General features: G+C 36.2%; 6 protein-coding genes and 1 non-coding gene across 7 annotated transcripts; 6 read left to right on the top strand and 1 right to left on the bottom strand.

The window, feature by feature from the left end:
- On the top strand, positions 785-1,826 carry LOC104767688 (F-box protein At3g20690-like). Its single transcript, XM_010491678.1, has 3 exons — positions 785-1,046; positions 1,343-1,478; positions 1,550-1,826. Exons 1-3 carry the CDS (start codon positions 785-787, stop codon positions 1,824-1,826), a joined length of 675 nt encoding a protein of 224 aa, XP_010489980.1.
- LOC104767687 (putative F-box protein At3g20705) lies at positions 4,078-5,145 on the top strand. The gene has a single exon (XM_010491677.1). The coding sequence runs from the start codon at positions 4,078-4,080 to the stop codon at positions 5,143-5,145; it is 1,068 nt and encodes a 355-aa protein (XP_010489979.1).
- On the top strand, positions 6,216-8,179 carry LOC104767686. Its single transcript, XM_010491675.1, has 2 exons — positions 6,216-6,446; positions 7,307-8,179. Exons 1-2 carry the CDS (start codon positions 6,216-6,218, stop codon positions 8,177-8,179), a joined length of 1,104 nt encoding a protein of 367 aa, XP_010489977.1.
- Positions 14,962-16,380, top strand: LOC104765958. Its single transcript, XM_010489755.2, has one exon. It carries the CDS (start codon positions 15,022-15,024, stop codon positions 16,045-16,047), a length of 1,026 nt encoding a protein of 341 aa, XP_010488057.1. The 5' UTR covers positions 14,962-15,021; the 3' UTR covers positions 16,048-16,380.
- LOC104765957 (probable histone H2A.2) lies at positions 16,641-17,346 on the bottom strand. Its single transcript, XM_010489754.2, has 2 exons — positions 17,089-17,346; positions 16,641-16,999 (listed from the first exon to the last, which is right to left on the bottom strand). Exons 1-2 carry the CDS (start codon positions 17,275-17,277, stop codon positions 16,790-16,792), a joined length of 399 nt encoding a protein of 132 aa, XP_010488056.1. The 5' UTR covers positions 17,278-17,346; the 3' UTR covers positions 16,641-16,789.
- On the top strand, positions 18,438-21,971 carry LOC104765956 (organic cation/carnitine transporter 4-like). The gene is made up of 2 exons (XM_010489752.2): positions 18,438-18,983; positions 20,631-21,971. Exons 1-2 carry the CDS (start codon positions 18,572-18,574, stop codon positions 21,800-21,802), a joined length of 1,584 nt encoding a protein of 527 aa, XP_010488054.1. The 5' UTR covers positions 18,438-18,571; the 3' UTR covers positions 21,803-21,971.
- On the top strand, positions 22,602-22,674 carry TRNAR-ACG. Its single transcript has one exon. It is a non-coding gene; the product is annotated as a tRNA-Arg (tRNA).

The following is a 22,935-nucleotide window of genomic DNA, read 5'->3' as shown; positions in this document are numbered from 1 at the left end:
TATCCCTTGTTTTTCTTACGGTCAAGTTATTCATATTACTTTTTGTCTCTCTATTCACAAAAAAAAAAAAAAATAATAATAATAATAATTGCCAGAGTACTCATTTTTTGTTCTGAAACTTATATAAAGAAAACTCATGTTTTGGGTCTTGTCCATCCCTTTATCAGATTCAGATGTATTAATTTCTTAATGGAGCTTGGAATCTTTCATGCCATGGCTCATATAAGTCTTGACATATATAAACAACATACATAAGTTTTAACGTTATAATAACATTTACTAGTGTTATTCTGTTAAACGTAGTACTGGTCCTCATATATTGTGATCAATAGAACACATGATGAGCAAGTGTTTGAATAAGAGAAGCGAACACACAATGGATCTTGACTTTGCAGCTAATACAAGTGCCATGCCATCATTACCAAATCAGCTCCTCGTCATTGCTTCACTCACGAAACATCAATTAATTCGACAAAACCAAACGAAAGGTAAGAAGATTTGATCTTAAAAAAACTTCTTTGAAAACAGGAGGGATAAATCTATAAACCGATCCAAACCGAAACCAAAAATTTTGTTTTGCAAGTCGACCGGTTTTGTGCCAAATAAAGACTAACCAAATAAACAAGAATCTTTTTGGACGCTAATTATTTAGGGCTTCTTTGTCTTCAGTAACCTCTGGGAAAAGAAATTAGCAGCCGCAGAGGAAATGAAAAGAGTTATTGAAACTGACCTAACATTTTTATCTGTTCTACACCAATCATCCTAGTTCGAAACGACGACAACGATGATCTCCAATCTTCCAGATGATTTGGTAGAGGAGATTCTCTCTAGGGTTCCGTTGACATCTACAAGATCAGTGCGATCCACTTGCAAAAAATGGAACGCTTTATCCAAAGATCGGGGTTTTGCGAATAAGCACATCATCCGCATGAATGTAGCCGCATCAGGAGAACGAGAGTTTATGATGATCATGGATTATAAGGCTTATTTGATTAGCGTCAATCTTGAAAACAACAATGTTGATCATCTATCTATAAAGCTTAAAGGTAAACTTACTAGCCTGGACCGTTCATATGAAGTATAAACCGCCTCTCACTGCAACGGTTCATTGCTATGCTCATCACCAAGAAACATGGATTGTAGGCTTGTGATTTGGAACCCGTATTGTGGGAAACCAAAGGGGGATCAAACGTAGAATTCATTACAGGACAGTCATCAACAGGTTCGCTCTCGGATACGACAATTCCTACGGTAGCCACAAAATATTGAGACTTTTTGGGGATGCACGAATAAATAACTACGAAATCTACCATGTGAACTCTGGTTCATGGATGGTTCCTAGTGTCACTCTTGAATGTGATTGATATGGAGTACATGCAATCCTGCGTGTCTTTAAAGGGAAATACTTACTGGTATGCTAAAGATAAAGAATCAGAAGACTATTCTTACTTGCTCTCTTTTGATTTTACAAAAGAGAGGTTTGGACCGCGTGTCTCCCTTTGCCTCTTCCCTGTATTACAGAAAGTTGTGTGCTTCTATCTGTTGTTAGAGAAGAGAAGCTTGCGATGCTACTACACCGAGATGATACGTTAGAAGACGAGATTTGGATTACGAATAAGATTGAGCCCGATGCCGTGTCATGGAGCAAGTTCTTAAAATTTGGTGGGCGACCAAGTATTTTTATGGCTGATAATTTCTTGATTGACGAGGATAAAAAAGTGGCATTGCTTTTTTATAGAGCTTGGGAAAAGAAGACGGAATCCGTTTGTACCGTAGCTTACATCATTGGAGAGAATGGCTATATAAGAAGAGTGGATCTCGGTTAATTACCACCAAACTCACTATCATTGTCCCATTGGTATGCTCTCTTGTGTTCCAAGTTCTGTGCTAATCAAGTAAACCAGGATTGTGAATTAGTCTCCTTGCTTTCATCATCTTTTATGATTAATATGTTTCTCATTTCGTCTAGGCTACGCAGTTATGATGATGATTTAACTTATTGATTTTATACAAAACAGAGAGACAACAACATGGTGACGAGTACATAAATAAGCTGACCCGAACCTATGCAAGGAGTGATCTTTTAAGTGTGTGAGAGATGGAACGTTCTTGTTGAAGAAGAAGAAGGTAATTAATGGAACTTTAAAAGTGACTTGTTGAAGAAGAAGAAGAGATGTTGGAGGCTTGCACTTTGAAAGTCATGCGAATTTAACTGACTCGACATGCAAATTTCATCAACTATGAAGACCCAATATGGATTGGACATAAAAGAGACTAGTTCACATATTGCTTTAGTAACCAGATGCTTGGAAACAGAGTTATTGCTCATGTCACAGGGAAGAAACAGAGTTAATCCAAGCAATGACATCCCTTGGTTTCTTACGTTGAGATCCTTTTTGGTCTTCTTAACTCTCTCTCTCTCTCTTCACGAATGAAAAAAAGAGCCAGACTCGTTTTTTTTTGTTCTGAAACTTCTGTAAAAAACAAAAAAAACTTCTATAAAGGCTCAAGATTTCGTACACACGCTGTGTCCATCTCTTTATGAGATGTATTGATATCGTAGTGACAAATGGAAAAAGCTTGAAACGTTTCTCACCCTGGCTCATAAGTCAAAAGTCTATATTTACACAACACACTATATACTACACAAATTATTCGTAACTAAAAAATTTAAGTTTCAAGTTGTATTTGTTTGTAAATTTTATTTATTTTGATTAGTTTTTAAGAGTATATAATTGTATTTTGATGGTTAATTTTATGATTTAACCTTCCACATACCACAAAAAAATTTCTTTTTTTTACATAATATTAATTTTACCAACTTAATTAGATTTATCTATTACCCTTATATTGATAGTGTTAATAAAATAATGAAATAGTATTTTATCCGTGTAACACTGAGTTAGTGATATTTTAACTTTTAAAAATTTTAAATTTTTTAAAATAAAGAACTGGAGTAAACCATCTTTGAATGCATGATAAATCAAGTTCACTACTCATTTGTATTCAGAATCATTTTGGTCACTACTCATTCGTATTTTGAATAATTTTGGTTTTTTTTAGAATATGACTCTGAAACCATTGTCTTATTTTTCCAAGCAATATGGGACATTGTATAAACAATTTTCTTTGCATCCGTTTAAAAAAAAAAAAAAATCACATCATATTTTATAAAATTTATTAAGTAATTGTATTATATAATAGATTTAAAGAAAAATGAACTAAGAATCATACAATTATGTTTGAATTAGGTAGAGAAATTTATGGAAATTAGATAAAAATAAGAAATACTTTTTTTCCAAGGATCTTCTATGTAGTTAACTATAACTAAAAAAATAGATTAACAAATGTACTTCAAAAATATTAATATAGAAATTTGGGGGATGTTCAAAAATACCCTTTTTCCTATGTCACTTTTTAAAAATACTCTTTCATGTTGGTCATTTTCAAAAATACTCATTTTCTATGAATAAAATCACTAAATTCTAAACCTTAAACTCCAAATATTAAACCCTAACCCCTCAAAACTATATACTAAATGTAAAATGAGAACCCAAACCTAAACAAAAAAAATTCTAAAAATTAATTTAACATATTGAAATTATGTAAAATAGGGTAAAAATAAAAATGTTCCAAAAAAAGGTATTTTGGAAAAGTATCATAAAAAGGTATTTTTAACAAATACTCTAAAAATTTATTAGTTCTTTTACTGTTTTGTTTTCCTCTTTGTTATATATATGCCATAATGTTTCAAAAGCCCGTACGTAATATATATGGCATAATCAGGATATATGATTAGGGTTTTGCTTATTGAACTAGCTAGCTACTAGCTAGAGCAACTTAGCATTTAGAAAATTAGGGGTTTTACAAGGTTAAAAAGCTTTTTGCGTATAAGTATTTCATAAGTTTATTAAAAAAGATGGGGTTTGTGTCATCAGTAACAATCTATCAACAGCCTCTCCGGAAGAAATCAGCAACCACAGAGGAAAAAGAAAAGGAGATTTTAAAAGTAGAACAAAAACTTTGTCTTCTACATCGTCGATCTTTGCTTGAAACATGAAACGGCGGCGTACGATGATGATGTCCAATCTTCCACGTGACATGTTGGAGGAGATTCTCTCTAGGGTTCCCTTGACATCACTGAAAGCAAAGCGATCTACTTGCAAAAAGTGGAACGCTTTAACGAAAGAGCAGAGCTTTGCAAACAAGCGGGGGAAAGAGTTTTTGATGATAATGAATCATAGAGTTTACTTGATTGGCGTCAATCTCCATGGAACTCACAACAACACTGATCTTGACCTAAAGAATAATGGTAAACTTGTTTGCCGAGATAAAACAGCTCAGGAATCAATCTATGTATCTCAAGTCTTTCACTGCAATGGTTTATTGTTATGCGTATCAGCAAAATCTAATGATGATGATACTAGGCTTGTGGTGTGTAACCCGTATTTGGGGTATTCAAAACGGATCACTCCCAGATTTAGTTACGGGAGATCAGACAAATTTGCTCTCGGATATGACAAATCTTGCGGTAGCTACAAAATCTTGAGGCTTTTCGGTTTCGATAATAAACTCGAAATCTACGATTTGAGCTCTAATTCATGGATGGTTCCTAATGCCACTCTTGAGTGGGATATAGACTATATGCAACCTGGCGTGTCGTCCAAGGGGAATACGTACTGGTGTGCTAAAGATAAGGGATCAAAAGATCATTACTTATTCTGTTTTGATTTTACAGAAGAGAGGTTTGGACCGCGTCTGCCTCTGCCCTTCAACGGAGCTTATGTGTCTCTATCTGTGTTTAAAGAAGATCAGCTTACGGTGTTATTACAGCCGCCGGATAAATCTGAGATGGAGATTTGGGTTACGAATAAGATTGAGCCCGATGCGGTGTCGTGGAGAAACTTCTTAAGAGTTGGAATGAAACCTTGTGTTCGGTCTTGGAACTTCTTGATTGACAAGGAAAATAAATTCGCAGTTGTTTTTGATAACGACAAGGAAAAGGGGTTTAAAACCATTTACAACATAGCTTATGTCATTGGAGAGGATGGTAATTACACAAGAGTGGACCTTCGTGAATCTCCAAACACACCACTTTGCCGTCTTGTGTGTTCTTATGTTCCAAGTTGTGTGCAAATCAAGTAAACCGGATTTATGAATTAGTCTCTTTTACATTTTCTTTTTGCTTTTATCTTCTTTGAACAAGATTCATCGATATGAATTAATTTGTTACCCATCTCTTATATGCATTATGGTAATAATTTTTAGTTATATTGATTTTTTACTACTTAGAGGGACAACAATGGACGAGCAAGAGCATCAGTTTTCGGGTTGCAATCAAATTCTCAACGTGGTTTTTTACTTTTGTTAACCCATTGCTTAGAATATAGCAAATTCTTAGAAAGAGAGTTGAGCCAAGCAATGGTATCCTTTGCGTTTTCTTACAGTAAGATTATCCAAACTCTCTCTTTATTAACGAATGAAAAAAAGAGCCAGACTCATGTTTGCTTGTTCTGATTTCTGAAACTTATATACAAAGACTAGCTCAAGATTTCGTGTAAATGTGTGATGTGTCCATCTCTTTATGAGATCGATGTACTCATTTCTTAATAACAAATGGAAAAAGCTTAAGATTTTTCTTCCCATGGCTCATGAGTCTTGACATATATACTGATTATACACAACACACATATTCTAACTTTTTACATTATAGTAAAATTGCTAGTGTTAATCTGTTAGACCTATCTAGTCATGATCTTCATGTTGTGATAAACATAACATAAGAAAGAGTACTGTGAGTGAATCGGAGAAGCGAGCATACGATGGATATGTTCTTGACTTTGCACCTAAACACAAGTGCCATCATTACCAACGCCATAACAAATCAGCTCCTCACCATTGTACTCACTAATTGGACATCACAACCAAATTAAATGAAGGTAAAGAAGGATTGATCTTTAAAACTTCTTTGATAACTCAAATGGATAGTACGTCTAATGGGCTTGAAATAATACAAACCCAATAGACAAAGATCTTTATTGGAGTAGTTCAGACGCTAATTAAAATTTAGGACTTCTTTGTCTTCAGTAACAATCTATCGATAACCTCTCTCCAAGGAGAAATTAGCAGCCACAGAGGAAAAAGGAAAGAGTTTTTGAAAACTTATCTAACTTTTATCTGTTCTACACTGATCATCCTTGTTTGAAACGGCGAAAATGATGATGTCCAACCTTCCAGATGATTTGGTAGAGGAGATTCTCTCTACGGTTTCGTTGACATCTACGAGAGCAATGAGGTCTACTTGCAAAAAGTGGAACGCTTTAACTAAAGATCAAAGCTTTACAGATAAGCACATCCGCATGAATGTTGTAGCCGCATCAGGAGAACGAGAGTTTCTGATGATCAAGTTTGATAAGGCTTATTTGATTGGCGTCAACCTCATCTCCGTAATATTGAAAACAACAATGTTGATCTATCTATAAAGTGTAAAGGTTAACTTATTAGCCTGGACAACTCAGAAGACGTGTTCACCGTCTCTTACTGCAACGGTTTATTGCTATGCGCATCAACAAGAAACATCGATCGTAGGTTTGAGATTTGGAACCCGTATTGTGGGAAACCAAAGTGGATCAAACTTAGAACTATCAAGTATATACATATTAATATATCTAAGCTTATGATTAGATTATAATATACTTGTATATATATAGTTTACACTGTACACAAAACACAATTAATAAGAATAACTAACTTTTCTCTCTCTCTAGCTCAGTTCACCACCACTCTCTCTCTTGTTCTTGCTCAACTCTGAGTTCATCTTCTTCCTCTGTTCAATTCTGTTATGGTATCAGAGCATACTCGATCATGAGCGCTTCTTCAGCTCAGCTTATTCTCATTCACATCATCTCTTTTGTTTTTGATTTGTGTTGTTTCATCGTATTAGCGATTCTTCAATTCGTGTTCGCATACGATTCTTTCTGAGTTCTTCTTTCTTTGACCTAATTGTTTTTCCGATTCTTGTTTTGCTTTCAATCGGAACAATCTCTTATAATCAGTTCGATTCTTCATTAATATGGGATCGAATCCAAATCCGACTACTTCGGTGAATCAAAATTCGCGAAATAAGGGTGATTCAGGTACATATCTATACGAGAATCCCTATTTTCTTCATAGTACTGATCATGTTGGGTTGCAATTGGTTTTAGATCGACTCGTTTCGGGTTCAGATTTTCATTTTTGGCGTAGATCAGTACAAATGGGTTTGAATATTTGAAATAAATTGGGATTTGTTGATGGTTCGATTCAGAAACCTCTTGTTGATCATCCGAGTCATGGTTCATGGTCATGCTGCAACGATATGGTATCCACTTGGCTAATGAATTCAGTCTCGAAGAAGATTGGAGCTAGTTTGTTATACATCTCAACTGCTGAAGGTATCTGGAAAAATCTCTTACCTCGTTTCAAGCAAGATGATGCGCCTCGTGTTTATGAGATTGAACAGAGACTTACTTGTATTCAACAAGGTTCTTTGGATGTTAGTGCGTACTACACTGAGTTGGTAACGCTCTGGGAAGAATATAAGAATTACATAGAACTTCCTGTTTGCACTAGTGGTCGCTGCGAATGTAATGCAGCTGTTCTTTGGGAACGTCTACAGGATCGTAGTAGAGTAACCAAATTCTTGATGGGGTTAAATGAGAGTTATGAACAGACGAGAAGGCATATCTTGATGCTAAAACCGATTCCAAATATGGAGGAAGCATACAACATGGTTACTCAAGATGAAAGGCAACATATTGTTTCTCTCAAGCCTCCTGTGAAGTCTGATAATGTAGCATTTCAGACGACTGGTTCTTATGAAGGTGATCCTGCTAATGGATCGTATGTGGTGGAACCATATGAGTATGTAGCAGCTTACAACACTTATAGACCAAAGAGTAATAGACCGATGTGTACCCATTGTGGGAAGATGGGACACATGATTCAAACATGTTTCAAGGTTCATGGTTATCCACATGGTTTCAAGTATCTAAATGAGAACAATCCAGGGCAAGGACAGAATACTCAGAGACCTTCTTTTGTGCATCGTGGTCAGGCTAATCAGAATAATCAAGGTCAATTCTATAACCAAGGACAATCTACTAATCAGAGTTTTGGTCCAAGATCTGGTACAACATAGCCGAGGGTGGTTGCGAATATGCAAGTTGATTGAGGAATGTCGTATTATCCTTCTGCTCCTGTTAATGCTATTAACTTGGATGCGAGTCATTTAACTCAGAGTCAAGCTCTAGACTTGATCAATCAACTTTCTCGAGTTCAAGCTACAGAACCAATGATCAATCAACTATCACTTGTTCAGATTTCAGAAATTTCAACGCCTAAAGTTTCTTCTTCTCGTGCATCTATTACAGAATCAGGTGTTATGGCTCCTCAATCGTCTTCTGGTACAGTCTTTAATATCTCTTCTAATCTTAGATATGAGAATAATAATCTCACATATAAACACCATTGTCTATCATCTCTTCATAGTGTTTTGCCTAATGGTGCTTGGATTATTGATAGTGGGGCAACTAGTCATGTTTGTTGTGATATCTCTAAGTTTAGGGAAACTTCTTTAGTCTCTGGCATTACAGTAGCTTTACCTAATGGAACTAGACTCCCTATTAACCAAACTGGCACCATTCATTTGTCTGATTCATTGATTCTTTACAATGTTTTTTATGTTCCATCTTTTCGCTTTAATCTCATTAGTGTTTCGACTTTGCTGCATGATAATCAATGCTCTGCTCACTTTTATCCTACATCATGTTTCTTACAGGAGTCTTCTCAGGGATGGATGATTGGGAGTGCTAATCTTTTCCACAATCTCTATATCTTGAATGAACACTCCCTTTCTACACATGCTAAGTCTCCTGTCATCAATCAAGTCTCGGGATCCTTAGTGAATGAAGGAATTCTTTGGCATCAACGCCTTGGTCATCCTTCAAACGCCAAGTTACAGCTTATGTCTGGTAATCTTTCTCTTAATAAAGCAAGTGTCTCTAGTCTAGATCATTGTTCAGTTTGTCCATTAGCTAAACAGAAAGGTTTGTCTTTTCCTTTTCATAATTATATCTCTGAAAAAGCATTTGATTTGATACATCTAGATATATGGGGTCCTTTTTCAGTAGAGTCTATAGAAGGGTACAAGTATTTTCTTACAATAGTTGATGATTGTACAACTCCTAATCATACTACTCCATACCCATTATCTTCTGTTCTATCATATAATCGTTTCAACCCACATTAATGTTCCTATATCTTATCCTATTCCATGGAGACTGAACCAAAGACTTTTGAAGAGGCCATGGCATCTGATATATGGAAAGGTAACGTGAATGAGGAACTGGATGCGATGGAGATAAATGGAACCTAGTATGTTACATCTTTACCGCCTCGAAAGAATGTTGTTGGCTGTAAATGGGTATCCACCATCAAATATAATTCTGATGGTACTATTGAGAGGTGCAAAGCACGTTTGGTGGCTAAGGGATATACTCAGCAAGAGGGTGTTGATTTCAATGAGACTTTCTCTCCAGTGGCTAAGCTAACGAGTGTCAAGCTTATGTTGGAGCTGGCAGCTACACATGGATGGGAACTATCTCAAATGGACATCTCTAATGCATTCCTACACAGCGAACTTGATGAGGAGATATATATGAGTTTACCTCAAGGCTACACTCCGGGTAACTCACAAGTCTTACCTCTGAATGTTGTATGCCGCCTTCGTAAGTCAATATACGGGTTAAAACAAGCTTCTAGGCAGTGGAATCGCTTGTTTACTTCCGTTTTGCTCGATGATGGTTTCCTACAATCGCAGGCAGATACGACCTTATTTGTCAAGTTCACAACAACTAGTTTTATCGCAGTCTTAGTGTATGTTGACGACATCGCTATCGCTAGCAATAATGCTGAGGATCTGGCTGCACTTAAAGCTGTCTTGGCCCGAGCTTTTAAAATCAAGGACTTAGGTCCTCTGCGATTTTTTCTGGGATTGGAGATTGCAAGAACGAGCAAGGGTATATCTGTTTGTTAGCAAAAGTATGCTCTAGACTTATTGGAGAACACTGGATTATTAGCATGTAAGCTGAGTCTTGTCCCTATGGATCTGTATGTTCATCTTACTAAAGATACAGGAAGTCCTTTGGATTCAGCAAGGACTTACAGGGAGATCATTGGACGTTTTCTCTACTTAACGATAACAAGACCTGACATTACATTTGTTGTACATCATCTCAGTCAGTTCCTACAATTCCCTACTGATGCTCATATGCAAGCTGCGCATCGCATTCTCAAGTACATCAAGGGTAGTCCAAGTCAAGGCTTATTCTACTCTGCATCTATTGAATTATGTGTGAATGCTTTTGCGGATGCGGATTAGGGAACTTGCACTGATACAAGACGTTCGATTACTGGTTTTTGTGTTTACATCGGCAAGTCACTTATCTCTTGGAAGTCCAAAAAACAACATGTTTCAAGCCATAGTAGTACAGAGTCTGAGTATTGGAGCATGGCTGAAGTTACTAAAGAGATACTATGGATTCAGCAGTTTTCAGGATTTCCATGTTCTTGTTACTTCAGTTGCCATACTCTTCTGCGACAACAAATCTGCTGTTTACATTGCCACAAATCCAATATTTCACGAAAGAACAAAGCACATCGAGATTGATTGTCACACGATGCGTGATCAGATCAAGCTTGGGAACCTGAAGGCATTACACATTGGTACGGAGAATCAACTCGCTGATATCCTGACTAAGCCATTACAACCACGGCAGTTTCATTCTTTGCTTAGTCAGATGGCTTTATCAAACCTTTACAATCCTTCTCTGGATCCGGATTGAAAGGTTTGAGGGGGGGGGGGGGTATCAAGTATATACATATTAATATATCTAAGCTGATGATTAGATTAGAATATACTTGTATATATAGTTTATACTGTACCCAAAACACAATTAATGAGAATAACTAACTTTTCTCTCTCTCTCTCTCTAGCTCAGCTCACCATCACTCTCTCTCATGTTCTTGCTCAACTCTGAGTTCATCTTCTTCTTCTGTTCAATTCTGTTAAGAACTAATTACACGCCAGTCGACAGGTTCGTTCTCGGATACGACAAATCCTGCGGTAGCCACAAAATATTGAGGCTTTTAAGTAATAAACTAAGTGACTACGAAATCTACCATTTGAGCTCTGATTCATGGTATTAGGGATATAATATCCCACATCGGAAGCTGGACAAGGATCCTGACAGTATATAAGATATATGGGCCTCTCCACTCATTGCCAATTGGTTTTGAGTTGGAAGCCCACAATCTAATATGGTATCAGAACTCGATCCACACATTGTCCAGCCCGATCCATCGGTCTGTCCCAAATTTGGTCCAACGATCCTTTCCCGAAAATACCAAGATCTATGGCTAGAAGAGCCATCATCTCGAGGGGGCGTATTAGGGATATAATATCCCACATCGGAAGCTGGACAAGGATCCTGACAGTATATAAGATATATGGGCCTCTCCACTCATTGCCAATTGGTTTTGAGTTGGAAGCCCACAATCTAATATGGTATCAGAACCCGATCTACACATTGTCCAGCCCGATCCATCGGTCTGTCCCAAATTTGGTCCACCGATCCTTTCCCGAAAATACCGAGATCTATGGCTAGAAGAGCCATCATCTCGAGGGGCGTATTAGGGATATAATATCCCACATCGGAAGCTGGGCAAGGATCCTGACAGTATATAAGATATATGGGCCTCTCCACTCATTGCCAATTGGTTTTGAGTTGGAAGCCCACAATCTAATATATGGATGGTTCCTAGTGTCACTCTTGAATGGGATATGGTGTACATGAAATCATGTGTATCTTTAAAGGGAAATACTTATTGGTGTGCAAAAGACAAGACATCAATCAGTTATTACTTATTTTGTTTCGATTTTACAAGAGAGAGATTTGGGCTTATTTTGTTTCAATTTTACAAGAGAGAGATTTGGGCCGCGTCTGCCTTTTCCTTTCCCTCTGCCTTTCATTAGAGAGTCTCTACATGTGGTTAGGGAGGAGAAGCTTGCGATGTTATTACAGCGAAGAGATACATTTGAGTATGAGATTGGGGTTACGAATAAGATTGAGCCCGATGCAGTGTTATGGAGCAAGTTCTTAAAACTCGATAAGCGATCACAAATTTGTCTGACTGGGGATTTCTTGATCGACAAAGAAAAGAAAGTGGCAGTGCTTTTTTATAAAGATTGGAAAAAGATGATGAAATCCTACAGTAGCGAAGCTAAAGCTTACATCACTGGAGAAAAAGGTTATATAAGAAGAGTGGATTTTGGTGAATTACCGAACTCACTACATAGTCCCATTGGTATGCTGATGCTTTCTTATGTTCCAAGTTCTGTGCAAATCAACTAAACCAGAATTGTGAATTAGTCTCCTTGCTTTCATCTTCTTTTATGATTATTTTGTTTCTCATTTCTTCTACGCAATTAATGTATTATGAAGATTTAAGTTAATGATTGAATTTCTTACAAAAGAAAAGAGAGAGACAGACAACAACAGAGTGACGAGTATATAAACCGACCCAAACCAAAATCAAACTTTTGTTTTATATAACTCGATCGTTTTTGTAACAATTGTGCGAGTGTAAAAGTTCACACGTGGGAATTTCTTTATCTGAACAGCCTTAGACCATCTACTGCGGTTAGAATTCCATGATGGGTTCCAACATTTTTTTGAAGAATAATTTCAAGAGCTTGGGGCATTATATTGAGTGAGTGTTTTTTTTGGTAAGGCATATTGAGTGAGTGTTGCAGGGTGAGGTTTGAGGCTTTGAGACATTGAGCATTGTATAATTTCCTTATTATATAGTATAATTTCTTTGTTATGACGATATTGTATAATTTCCTTGTAATAACATTTTTAAGAAAATAGTTTTAAATGTGTTTTCTTTTTTGACATATGTTGAAATCTAATTGATGGATATGACATATGTTGCGATCATATCAGTTAGCAAATTTGAAAACAGTGTTTTATATGATAAGATATCCAGTATTTTTGGTAATTTTAGATATTGTAAACATATTTGGGGTATAAAATAACTAATATATTTTTTATTTTTGGGTATTTTAAGGTAAATTTAGACCTACAGTAAAACCTCTATAAATTAATTAAAAATATACATTTATAAATTTTGTTGGTCCAGGAACAGTGTAAAAAATAACAAAGTTCGATAAGATGATAAAATAATAAAATAATAAAATAATATTTTTTTTGAAATACTCGTATAAAATATGATCCTAATAATGTCATAAATTAATAATCATGTAAATTTATATATATATAATAATAATATTTGCTTTAAAATTTAAATTTTTCCTATAGCCCATATCTATAAAATAAATGTTATTTTATATTTTTAAACTGTAATGATAAAATACACTAATAACATGTCATAAAAATAACTAATTTTAAAAAAAAGTTTTCAATTTCTAAATATCTATAATTTTTATTTTGATAGCTTTATAGACTATTAAAATATGACAATTGATATTCTTATTCATAAATTTAAATATATATATATATATGTCATATGTATAAGTGAATTTGTTTATACTATATGTAATTTGTTGTCTACATCCGTACGCGTCATATTCCCATCATGTTTGGTTTTTGTTAATCGGTTTCTTCTATCTTGTCTATGCGACTTTGAAATTGGGGTTTCCAAGAGTCGAACGAGATTTTCATAAAAATTTGAGATCTTTCAATTTACTACTCTAGGGTGGAACGTGTTCCATACTCTATGAGTCAATTAGTTTCAAAGATTTAAAACTTGAATTTGGCGATTTGGAGTTTTTCGTTTAATTTGTTTTAAAGAATACATGAGCATGATTTCGTACGTTTCCTAAATACATGTTACTTCTTTAGTGATTCTAATAACATAATTCATGTATGATACACATGATTATACAAAACTGGCATATAGATTGAAGGGGATTGCTGTAGTGAACGAAGATTTATACAAACCAGATAAATGTAGTCTAGAGTGCAAAGGAAAATGTCCAGTAGTCAATACATGTAAATCTTTTCTTCAATTTCGATAGCCTTTACATTTTTCTAGTGACTACTATTGTAGAGTGTGATGTGATGTGATTGTACATCGATTAAGGAAACAAATTTTGTACATCGTTTAATTTTAAAATTAATTATTCTAATGTTATATTATAGTTTTTAATTCATCTAAATCCTAACCATTTTTTATAAATCAAAACCAACATATAATTTTGTTTAATTATGTAATTTAAAGTCTAACCACTCTTTTATAAATCCAAACTAAAATACAATTTTGTTTAATTGTAAAATATAAACTTTAAACTCTAACCACTCTTTTATAAACTCAAACCGATACATAATTTTGTTTAATTGTAAAATCTAAACACTAAACCTTAAACACTTTTTTATAAACTTAAACCGACTTATAATTTGAGCATAATAGATTATCTCTAGGGAGACAACAACAAAAGGGTGACAAGTTATCGATCGAATTTCTTATAAAACAGAGAGACAACTATAGGTTGACGCAATGGCGGAGCTAGGATTTACTTTTATGAGGTCAAAATGTCAAAACAAAAAATTATAGGGGTCAATTTTGATATTGGACAAGGGTCAATTTGAAAGTTTTAAGAAAAAATCCACTGATTTTGAAATCTCATGAGGGTCAATTGACACAGAAATTCAAATTCAAATTTCATCTGGGACAATTTATTTGTCATTGCAAATTTGCAATGACACTATCCTCTTATATACTCGTCAATTTTATCAGGCCTCGACGAGTATATAAACCGACCTAAACCGAAATTCAAATTTTAGTTTTTATTATTCGATCGGTTTTGTAACACATGTGCGAGGCTAAAAATTCATACGCGTGCGAATTTCATATTTGAACGACCTTATCCTCTTTCTCTGCTTTTCCGCATCATCAGCCATGGCTTCTTCGACTCTCTTCAAACTCAATACACAGACATTCAAAGCTCTAAACCCTTCTTCTCCTTCGTTATGTCCTCCAAATTCCAGAATCTTCCATCTTCATTTCTCCAAATCACTCTCCCAACAACATTCAAAGCTCAACCACAAACCCACCACAACTACTCGTTTCTTCGCTCCTCTCTGTTTCTCTCCTCCTTCACCTTCTTCTCCTCCTAACTCCAAAGAAGAAGCCATTTTACAAGCCAAGACTTGTCTCTCTTCTTGTCTCATCAAACCTTTAAACAACCCACAACTCGCTTCCCCAAAACTCAAGAAGCTCAAACAACCAAGATTCCGTCTTGAGATCCCAATCCTTGACGATGACTCTCCTTCCTCTCTCTCTCAGCTCGCTTTTTCGATCTTTCATGACTTACCCATCTCGAGAAGAGGCTCTCCCAATGTCAAGCTTCTCTTCCTCTGGCCTGACACTTCTTTCCTCGATTCCGCCATCAAAGCTTTCCGGTCAGACTCTATCAGCCACACTGCCGTGTCCCCTGTTTCAGACTCTGTTACCAAAGCTCTGAGATCTGCTGACGTGGCGGTTTTCATGTCCCCAGAGAGAACGCAGATGGAGGATGTTAGGACGGCGAGTGAAGCTTTTTCTTCAAAACCTGTGGTGATGATCAATCCGAGATGGTTGTTCGAGGAAGAGAAAAGCTTTGGTGATGAGTTCAACGGCTTTATAGGTTCCTTTGAAGTGATTTATGCGTTCACAGGTTTAGAAGTGAGAGGAGTGTTGAGTAAGAGGAAAGGAGTGATCTTTAAGTGTGTGAGAGATGGTGTTGTGAGTGGAGAGAGATGGAACGTTCTTGTTGAGGAAGAAGAAGGTAATGGAACTTTGAAAGTGGTCTCACAGTTCAAAGCTAGGCCATCAATGGATGAAGTTGAGCTTGTTCTCTATAACTTGATGGCTATGAATTCGCCTATCACCAAATCAGCTAAGTTTCTCAAGGATTTAGTTTCAAACATCACTGGGAAGAAGTAATTGGGGTTTAGGAGTCCAATGTTTTAGTATGTCTTGAATTAAGAGAGTTTCCTGTAAAGAATCAATGTTTGCATAGAGGAACCTTACGAGTTCAATCTAATCACCAGTCTCATCCAAGAGCTTGGGCATTGAGCAAGTGTTGCAAGGTGAGGTTTGAGGCTTTGAGCATTGAATGCTTTCAGTTTTTGTTTGTGTCACTACACACCTGTTCTTCTCATTGTTGTTGAATTGAATGTGTAATCTGTTGGAGGTTTACTCTTTAAAGACTTGAAGTCATGTACTTCAACTTATGCGCTTTGCAATGTAACTAATCCGACATGCAAATTTCATTAACTAGGAAGGGCAAGCTTTGTCTGCTCTTAGTCCTAAGAGGTCTTCCGGATCCAATATAAGCCAAGTCCTTCAATCTAATGTGCTAATGCCAAATTTGATAAGTTGAGAATGTAAAGTGGAGGCAAGGAAATGGCAAGCCTGAGGGATTAGTTGTCATTTAGCCGGTCACGCCTCTATTTCTCTATTCAAAACCTCTTTAATTTGGGTTAATGGGTATAAATTTGTAAATTCACTTGCGGATTCGAACAAATGACAACAAATAAAAGGCATAACGAATAATAATATCATATCATAAGATTCCAACATTTCTTTTCAAACATAGTGCAAATTAAACTAAACCAGATCTAATCTGAACCTAAGCTACACATTAATTTGGGCATTAAGCTAAACACAAGACACGATAGCTAATCTAATCTTCATCAACGGAAGGCTTGGAAGCACCAGTCTTCTTTGGAAGAAGAAGGTTGTGAATGTTAGGCATCACACCTCCATTAGCAATGGTCACATCACCAAGCAACTTGCTCAGCTCCTCATCGTTCCTCACAGCTAGCTGAATGTGACGCGGCACAATCCTAGTCTTCTTGTTATCCCTTGCTGCGTTCCCAGCCAATTCCAACACCTACACACAGATCCAATTTCCCAAACAAACACAAACCGGTTAAAAATCAATTTTTTTATAAAAATTGAAGATCTAAATATGATAATTACCTCGGCGGCGAGGTATTCGAGAACGGCGGCTAAGTAAACAGGAGCACCGGCACCAACACGTTCGGCGTACTTGCCGTTCTTGAGAAAACGAGCGATTCGACCAACCGGGAACTGGAGACCGGCTTTGCTGCTTCTCGAAGTCGCCTTCTTAGCAACGCCAGATCCAAGAGTTTTGCCACGACCAGCCATTTGCGGTTTCGGAAGAGAGAGAGAGAACAAAAATGCGAAATTTTCAAAGCGAGGGAGAACAATAAAAAAACTATACAGTAGAGACAACGCTCTTGGGTATATATATAGTGAGTAGAGAGACGGTTGAGTTGATGCTTGTCCAATAGAAAACAATCACTCGGATCGATGTCATTGCCGTTGGATCATATTTTAGATCGACGATTCAGAATCGAGATCTGGATTTACCTTTCTTCTTTTTTTTTTGTTTTTTTTTGTTTTGAACTACACAGGTGGATCCACGTTTAAACATTGCGTTGACGAAAATACCCTTATATCTGATAAATGCAGCAATTTAGGATGTGCAATAAATTTTGAAATCTAACAAAGCCTATATAATTTCTCTCTTCCTAATAGATTAATGTTTTGGCACACATATTAAAAAAAGGTTTAAATTTTAATTATAAAGTAATTTATAATTATCTTTTAGTAAATAGGAAAAATATAAACCACTAGATTATTGTCATCAGAAAATACATAAAGTAAAAAAATCATTTTAATCTTTTTATTTATAAAATCAATTTTTGAAAAAAATATATATATCCTAGAACATCAACCTTTAAAAGTCAAATGGGAGTATATTTTATTATAAACACAATATAATATAATAATTTATTCTTATAAATAAATATAACTAATTAATAAAATTAAATATATTTAAAATTTTATTTGATATGATCTTAAATATATTAATTAGAAATCTTCTAATTTAAGATAAAATATAAAATATATATATTTAAGCCAAATCACATTATTTATTAATAAGAGACTTATTAAGTCACTAAAAAATAAAAAATAAAAAATTAATACATTACTATATTACACTAAAAATAATAATGTTATAGTATTAGTGGAAATTTTTTAAGCATTAGGTGAAATATTGTATCATACATGCTAAGTAACGATTACAGGTTAGGTAATTAAACCATATAAAGAATCAATTGTTTCTTGACTTTGAAAATGGAACTTATACTATATGTATTCATGTATTTGTTGAATATTCTGACGTGGCATACTAATTTTCAAAGTGACAACTCATACACGTTATTAACATTTACCATATTTTTAGATATTATATAAGCAGAGATATTAACACAACTCTTTTCACTTATGTAGTCAATCAATATCATCAACAAAAAAAACTTAGTTACTAAAATATTAAAACAATCGGCAAAGAGATATATATACGACAAAGAAGCCACCTCTTCCTTCGCGTCAACCCAAATCAAGAACGCCTCTAAACTAAAATAAAAAAATTATGGAGTCTCCGGTGGAGAGGAGCGGTAACGACTTCCGACAACCGTTGCTAGATAAAATTCCGGCGAAGAAAGAAGCGGAGGGAGAGGAGAGATTATGCATAGACGAGATGTTACAGAGATATTGCGGCGAGTTCGGGAGGTGGCAGATGAAACACTTCGTTTTGACGTGTCTTGCTTGGGCTTTAGAGGCGTTTCACACGATGGTAATGATATTCGCCGATCAAGAGCCCGAGTGGAGATGCGTCGGGTCGGATTGTCGGGTCGGGTCTTCGACTTGTGGTATGGATCCGAGTTCTTGGGAATGGACGGCTGGTAAAGGAAGCTCCACCGTGTCCGAGTGGGGGTTGATTTGCGGCGAGAAGTATAAGGTTGGTCTCGTTCAAGCTCTCTTCTTCGCCGGATGCATGATCGGTAAGTTTTTTTTTTTTATCTCTTCTAAGTTTTGTTTTTGATTTTAACCAGAAGATAACAGCTGTTTCCTGAAAATGTATTTCACGTCGAATTCAATTTTTTTAAAAGATAACAATAGTAAAAAAAATAAATGAAACTAATCTGTCAGATGTTTTTTTAAGTTTTACCTTAACTGAAAAACTTTGATTCTTTTCTTAAGAAAAATCATAAAATACATACTCTTAATGGATTTATCAATTGTTCTCAACTAATTTGATTTGTTGGATCCAATGGACTAAGCACACAACTAACCCAAATCAAATTAGTTAAAAGCACTTCCATATCCACGGACACGTTGGCTTGGATCTGGATCGTTCCAAATCGTATACCACGTGCCCTGATCACTATAGAGTAGAGGATATGTATACCTCACTTTTTTTCCGATATACCTCACTTTTTTTAATACTATAAAATTTTGGATGATAATGCTTTTACCCATAACATTATTAGGCGGTTCAAATTCACGTACACAACCAAAAAAGAGTGATTGGCGATAAAAGAAAAGATAGACTTTGATTCGTAAGCTTGGTGCTAAAAAACAAAACAACTAAAATGACAAGAATGTAAAATCATATATGATATCCGTGTGAGATGTGGCTGACTAAAGGAGTTACGTTGATCACATTCTATATTATCTTGTTGGCTTTTTGGGAATAAAAAGTCATAATTTCCTTCTTTAATATTCGTTGAATTGATCTGTAAAGTTGAAAACACACAGAAATATCCCTCTTGGCATGGCGTGCGCATGTCTTGGTTATACCACCGCTTCGGCTTTAAAATCATGATTCACCTAACATCATTTCACACGTTCATCCACGTCTTTTCTTTTCTTGAAATAGCTGTGTTTTACTTTTATCTCACATGAGTATACTTTTACTAGAAAAATAAGTAGTTTTCTTAAGAAATTTCTCTCAATGTTATTTTGTTAATTAATCTTTGAAATATGTTCGACTGTTTTTTTTTTTCGGAGAGCATGTTATGATCTTGATTAACACACAATTTACATTAGGATGCTATTTATGAATATGATGACAACATCACGTTCACATTTGAAACAAACGTGTAGCCATAGACACATCTAGTCTACTACATGTCTAGCTACTTGCATAAACAAACAAAATAATCATTACAATATGACCTCGTTACTAATATTGGCTCATATGATGATAATAGAAAAAAACAAAAGTTGTATATCTTATTTTGGCTAATGTTTAGATAAGTTTATAAAAAGGGACAGTTTGGCTCTAGATGATCCAATCTCTGCATTTGATACATATCACATAATGAATAGGATATACTAAGGAATATCCAATTAGAGTGTCATACTAGTCAATTTATTTTACATATATTTCATGAAAGTTGAAGATATCGTTTTCATATAAATTAGCAGAAAAATGATTGTGAAACATTGGTCCAACATATCTCAAAAAGTACTTCGCTTTTTCGACCATACATTCCTTATGGTCCCCTATGAACTTGTCAAATCTTTTGATAAGTCTTTAACCAAAGTGTTCAACTGTTTTTTTTACTCTCGTATAACTTTTTGTTACCCTACATTTATTGGTTACAAATATGGCTTAATCAGTGTGTTGACTTAATTATGTGCAGGTGCAGGAGTATTCGGACATCTATCCGACTCGAAGCTAGGAAGAAAAGGCTCACTAACAGTCGTTTGCATTATTAACTCAATCTTCGGAATCGCGACAGCTTTCTCCCCAAACTACTGGACCTATGTGGTTCTCCGGTTCTTGACAGGTTTCAGCACCGGTGGTGTAGGCCTAACCGCGTTTGTCCTAGCCAATGAACCTATAGGACCGAGCAAACGCGGTGTAGCCGGAATGTCAACTTTCTACTTCTTCTCTGCCGGCATCGCAATTCTATCCGGCATTGCTTACGTTTTCAGATCATGGAGGGAGCTTTTCATAGTGTCTTCGTTACCGTCTCTCTTGTTCCTAATCATTGTTATCCCATTCATCTCCGAGTCCCCTAGGTGGTATCTCGTGAGAGGCAAAGTAGACGAGGCGATGAAGCTGATGCATTGTATCGCTAAAACGAACGGGCGTCACATTCCCGACGGAGTCACTCTTGTTGTAGACGACGACGTGGAAGATAAAAACGGAGAGAGGAATAATACTGCTGTTGAGGGTTCGCTCAAAGATGTTATACTGTCGCCTCTCACGCGGATCAGACTTCTCCTTACAGTCGCCATAAGTTTCACGGTCTCGATAGTGTACTACGGACTAAGCCTCAACGTAGTCAACCTCAAGACCAATCTCTACCTCAACGTATTTGTCAACGCGGTGGCGGAGATGCCGGCATTTGCTATAACAGCGGGTTTGCTAGACAAGTACGGGAGGAAACCGTTGTCCATAGGGACGCAGTGGTTCAGCTGCGTCTTCTGCCTAGCCGGATTCGCTATATGGGGAGCTGGTACATGGAAATCGGTTAGAATGGTTGCAGGGGTTTTAGGGATATTTGGGATGGCCGGAACGTACAATCTTCTGTTCATATATATAGCTGAGCTGTTTCCTACGGTGGTGAGGAACGCGGCATTGGGCTGCGCTACTCAGGCGTCTCAAATGGGAGCGATCCTGGCGCCTTTTGTGGTGGTTTTAGGGGATGAGTTACCGTTTGGGGTGTTTGCTGTTTGCGGGTTAGTGGGAGGTGGGCTTGCGTTTTACTTGCCGGAGACGCTAAACAAGCCCTTGTATGATACAATGTTTGGGATGCACGAAGCTGAGAGTAACAGAGGCGGCAGAGAAGAAGTAGTAGTGTGTTAAAAGAAACAGAATCTACAACACTTGGACATGAAGACACAAATAAAGATCTAGGGATAGGTGTTTTAAAATGTCTTGTACGTTGTGATTTTGAGTTAAGATTTTCGGTTTTGAAAATGGTGAACGCGTTGATAAAAATGTTAACATTGATTTTAGTGAACACGTTCATGGTTTTGATTAGTGGGAAAAAAATGACAAATGGTCAACACTTTTCTATGAACCGAGCAAAGACAATAACATAGATGTGACAGATCCTGTTTGCCAAAGAAAAAGAAATAAATAAAATAATGGATCGATGCCAAACTCAAACATTCGTAAACAAAACAACTAATAATATGTAATGACACGATGGATGTATCAGAGTCACCCTACAACACCAGGAGGCTTGACATCTTCAGCAACAGGAGCGGCTCCACCTCCAAGCGTAGGAATATGAATTTGTACATTGGTTCCATCAACAGGGTTAAGGGTAATGGTAAACCCAGCCGGAACCGTTACTGTGAAACCATCAGCCTGAACGTCAACTTTGAACGCAGGTACAACGGGTCCATTAAAGCGAAAAACAGCTTCCATCTTCGGAGATCAGATCAGATCAGATCAGAGAATTTAGGATTCAAGCGATGAAGAAATGATTAAGGAGAAAGAAGTTAAGACTGTCAAAGTAGGTTAAGGAAAAAAAAAACAAACATCGTTCACAAACTAAATTGGGTTGGGTTACAAGTAAATGGGCCAGTGCAGGGATAATAAAAGAATAAAGTTCATAAAACGTTATATAGATTAGCTTACCAGAGAGCTAACATCTGGTTCCATGGCCCAATGGATAAGGCGCTGGTCTACGAAACCAGAGATTCTGGGTTCGATCCCCAGTGGAATCGTATTTTACTTTTTTGTTTTTCCGACCAAAATAATATTTTGTCGCAGCGGTATGACACAAGGCCGAAGCCGCAAAACAGAAAAATTGGGGCTTTTTCTATGAACCAATAGATTCATATATTAAACCCAAATTTTGCGTTGTTTTTTTGCTTTGCCGAAGAAGAAAGACAAAAAGGGTTGAATCGACGATTTAAAGAAAATCCCAACTCCAAAACTTTCTCGTTTTTGTTTAATTGGGGTTGAAGAACATCGAAGGGGCTGCA

Source organism: Camelina sativa, chromosome 19, assembly GCF_000633955.1.
Source record: "Camelina sativa cultivar DH55 chromosome 19, Cs, whole genome shotgun sequence".
Classification (NCBI taxonomy): Eukaryota; Viridiplantae; Streptophyta; class Magnoliopsida; order Brassicales; family Brassicaceae; genus Camelina; species Camelina sativa.
This window is presented reverse-complemented; position numbering and strand designations above follow the sequence as displayed.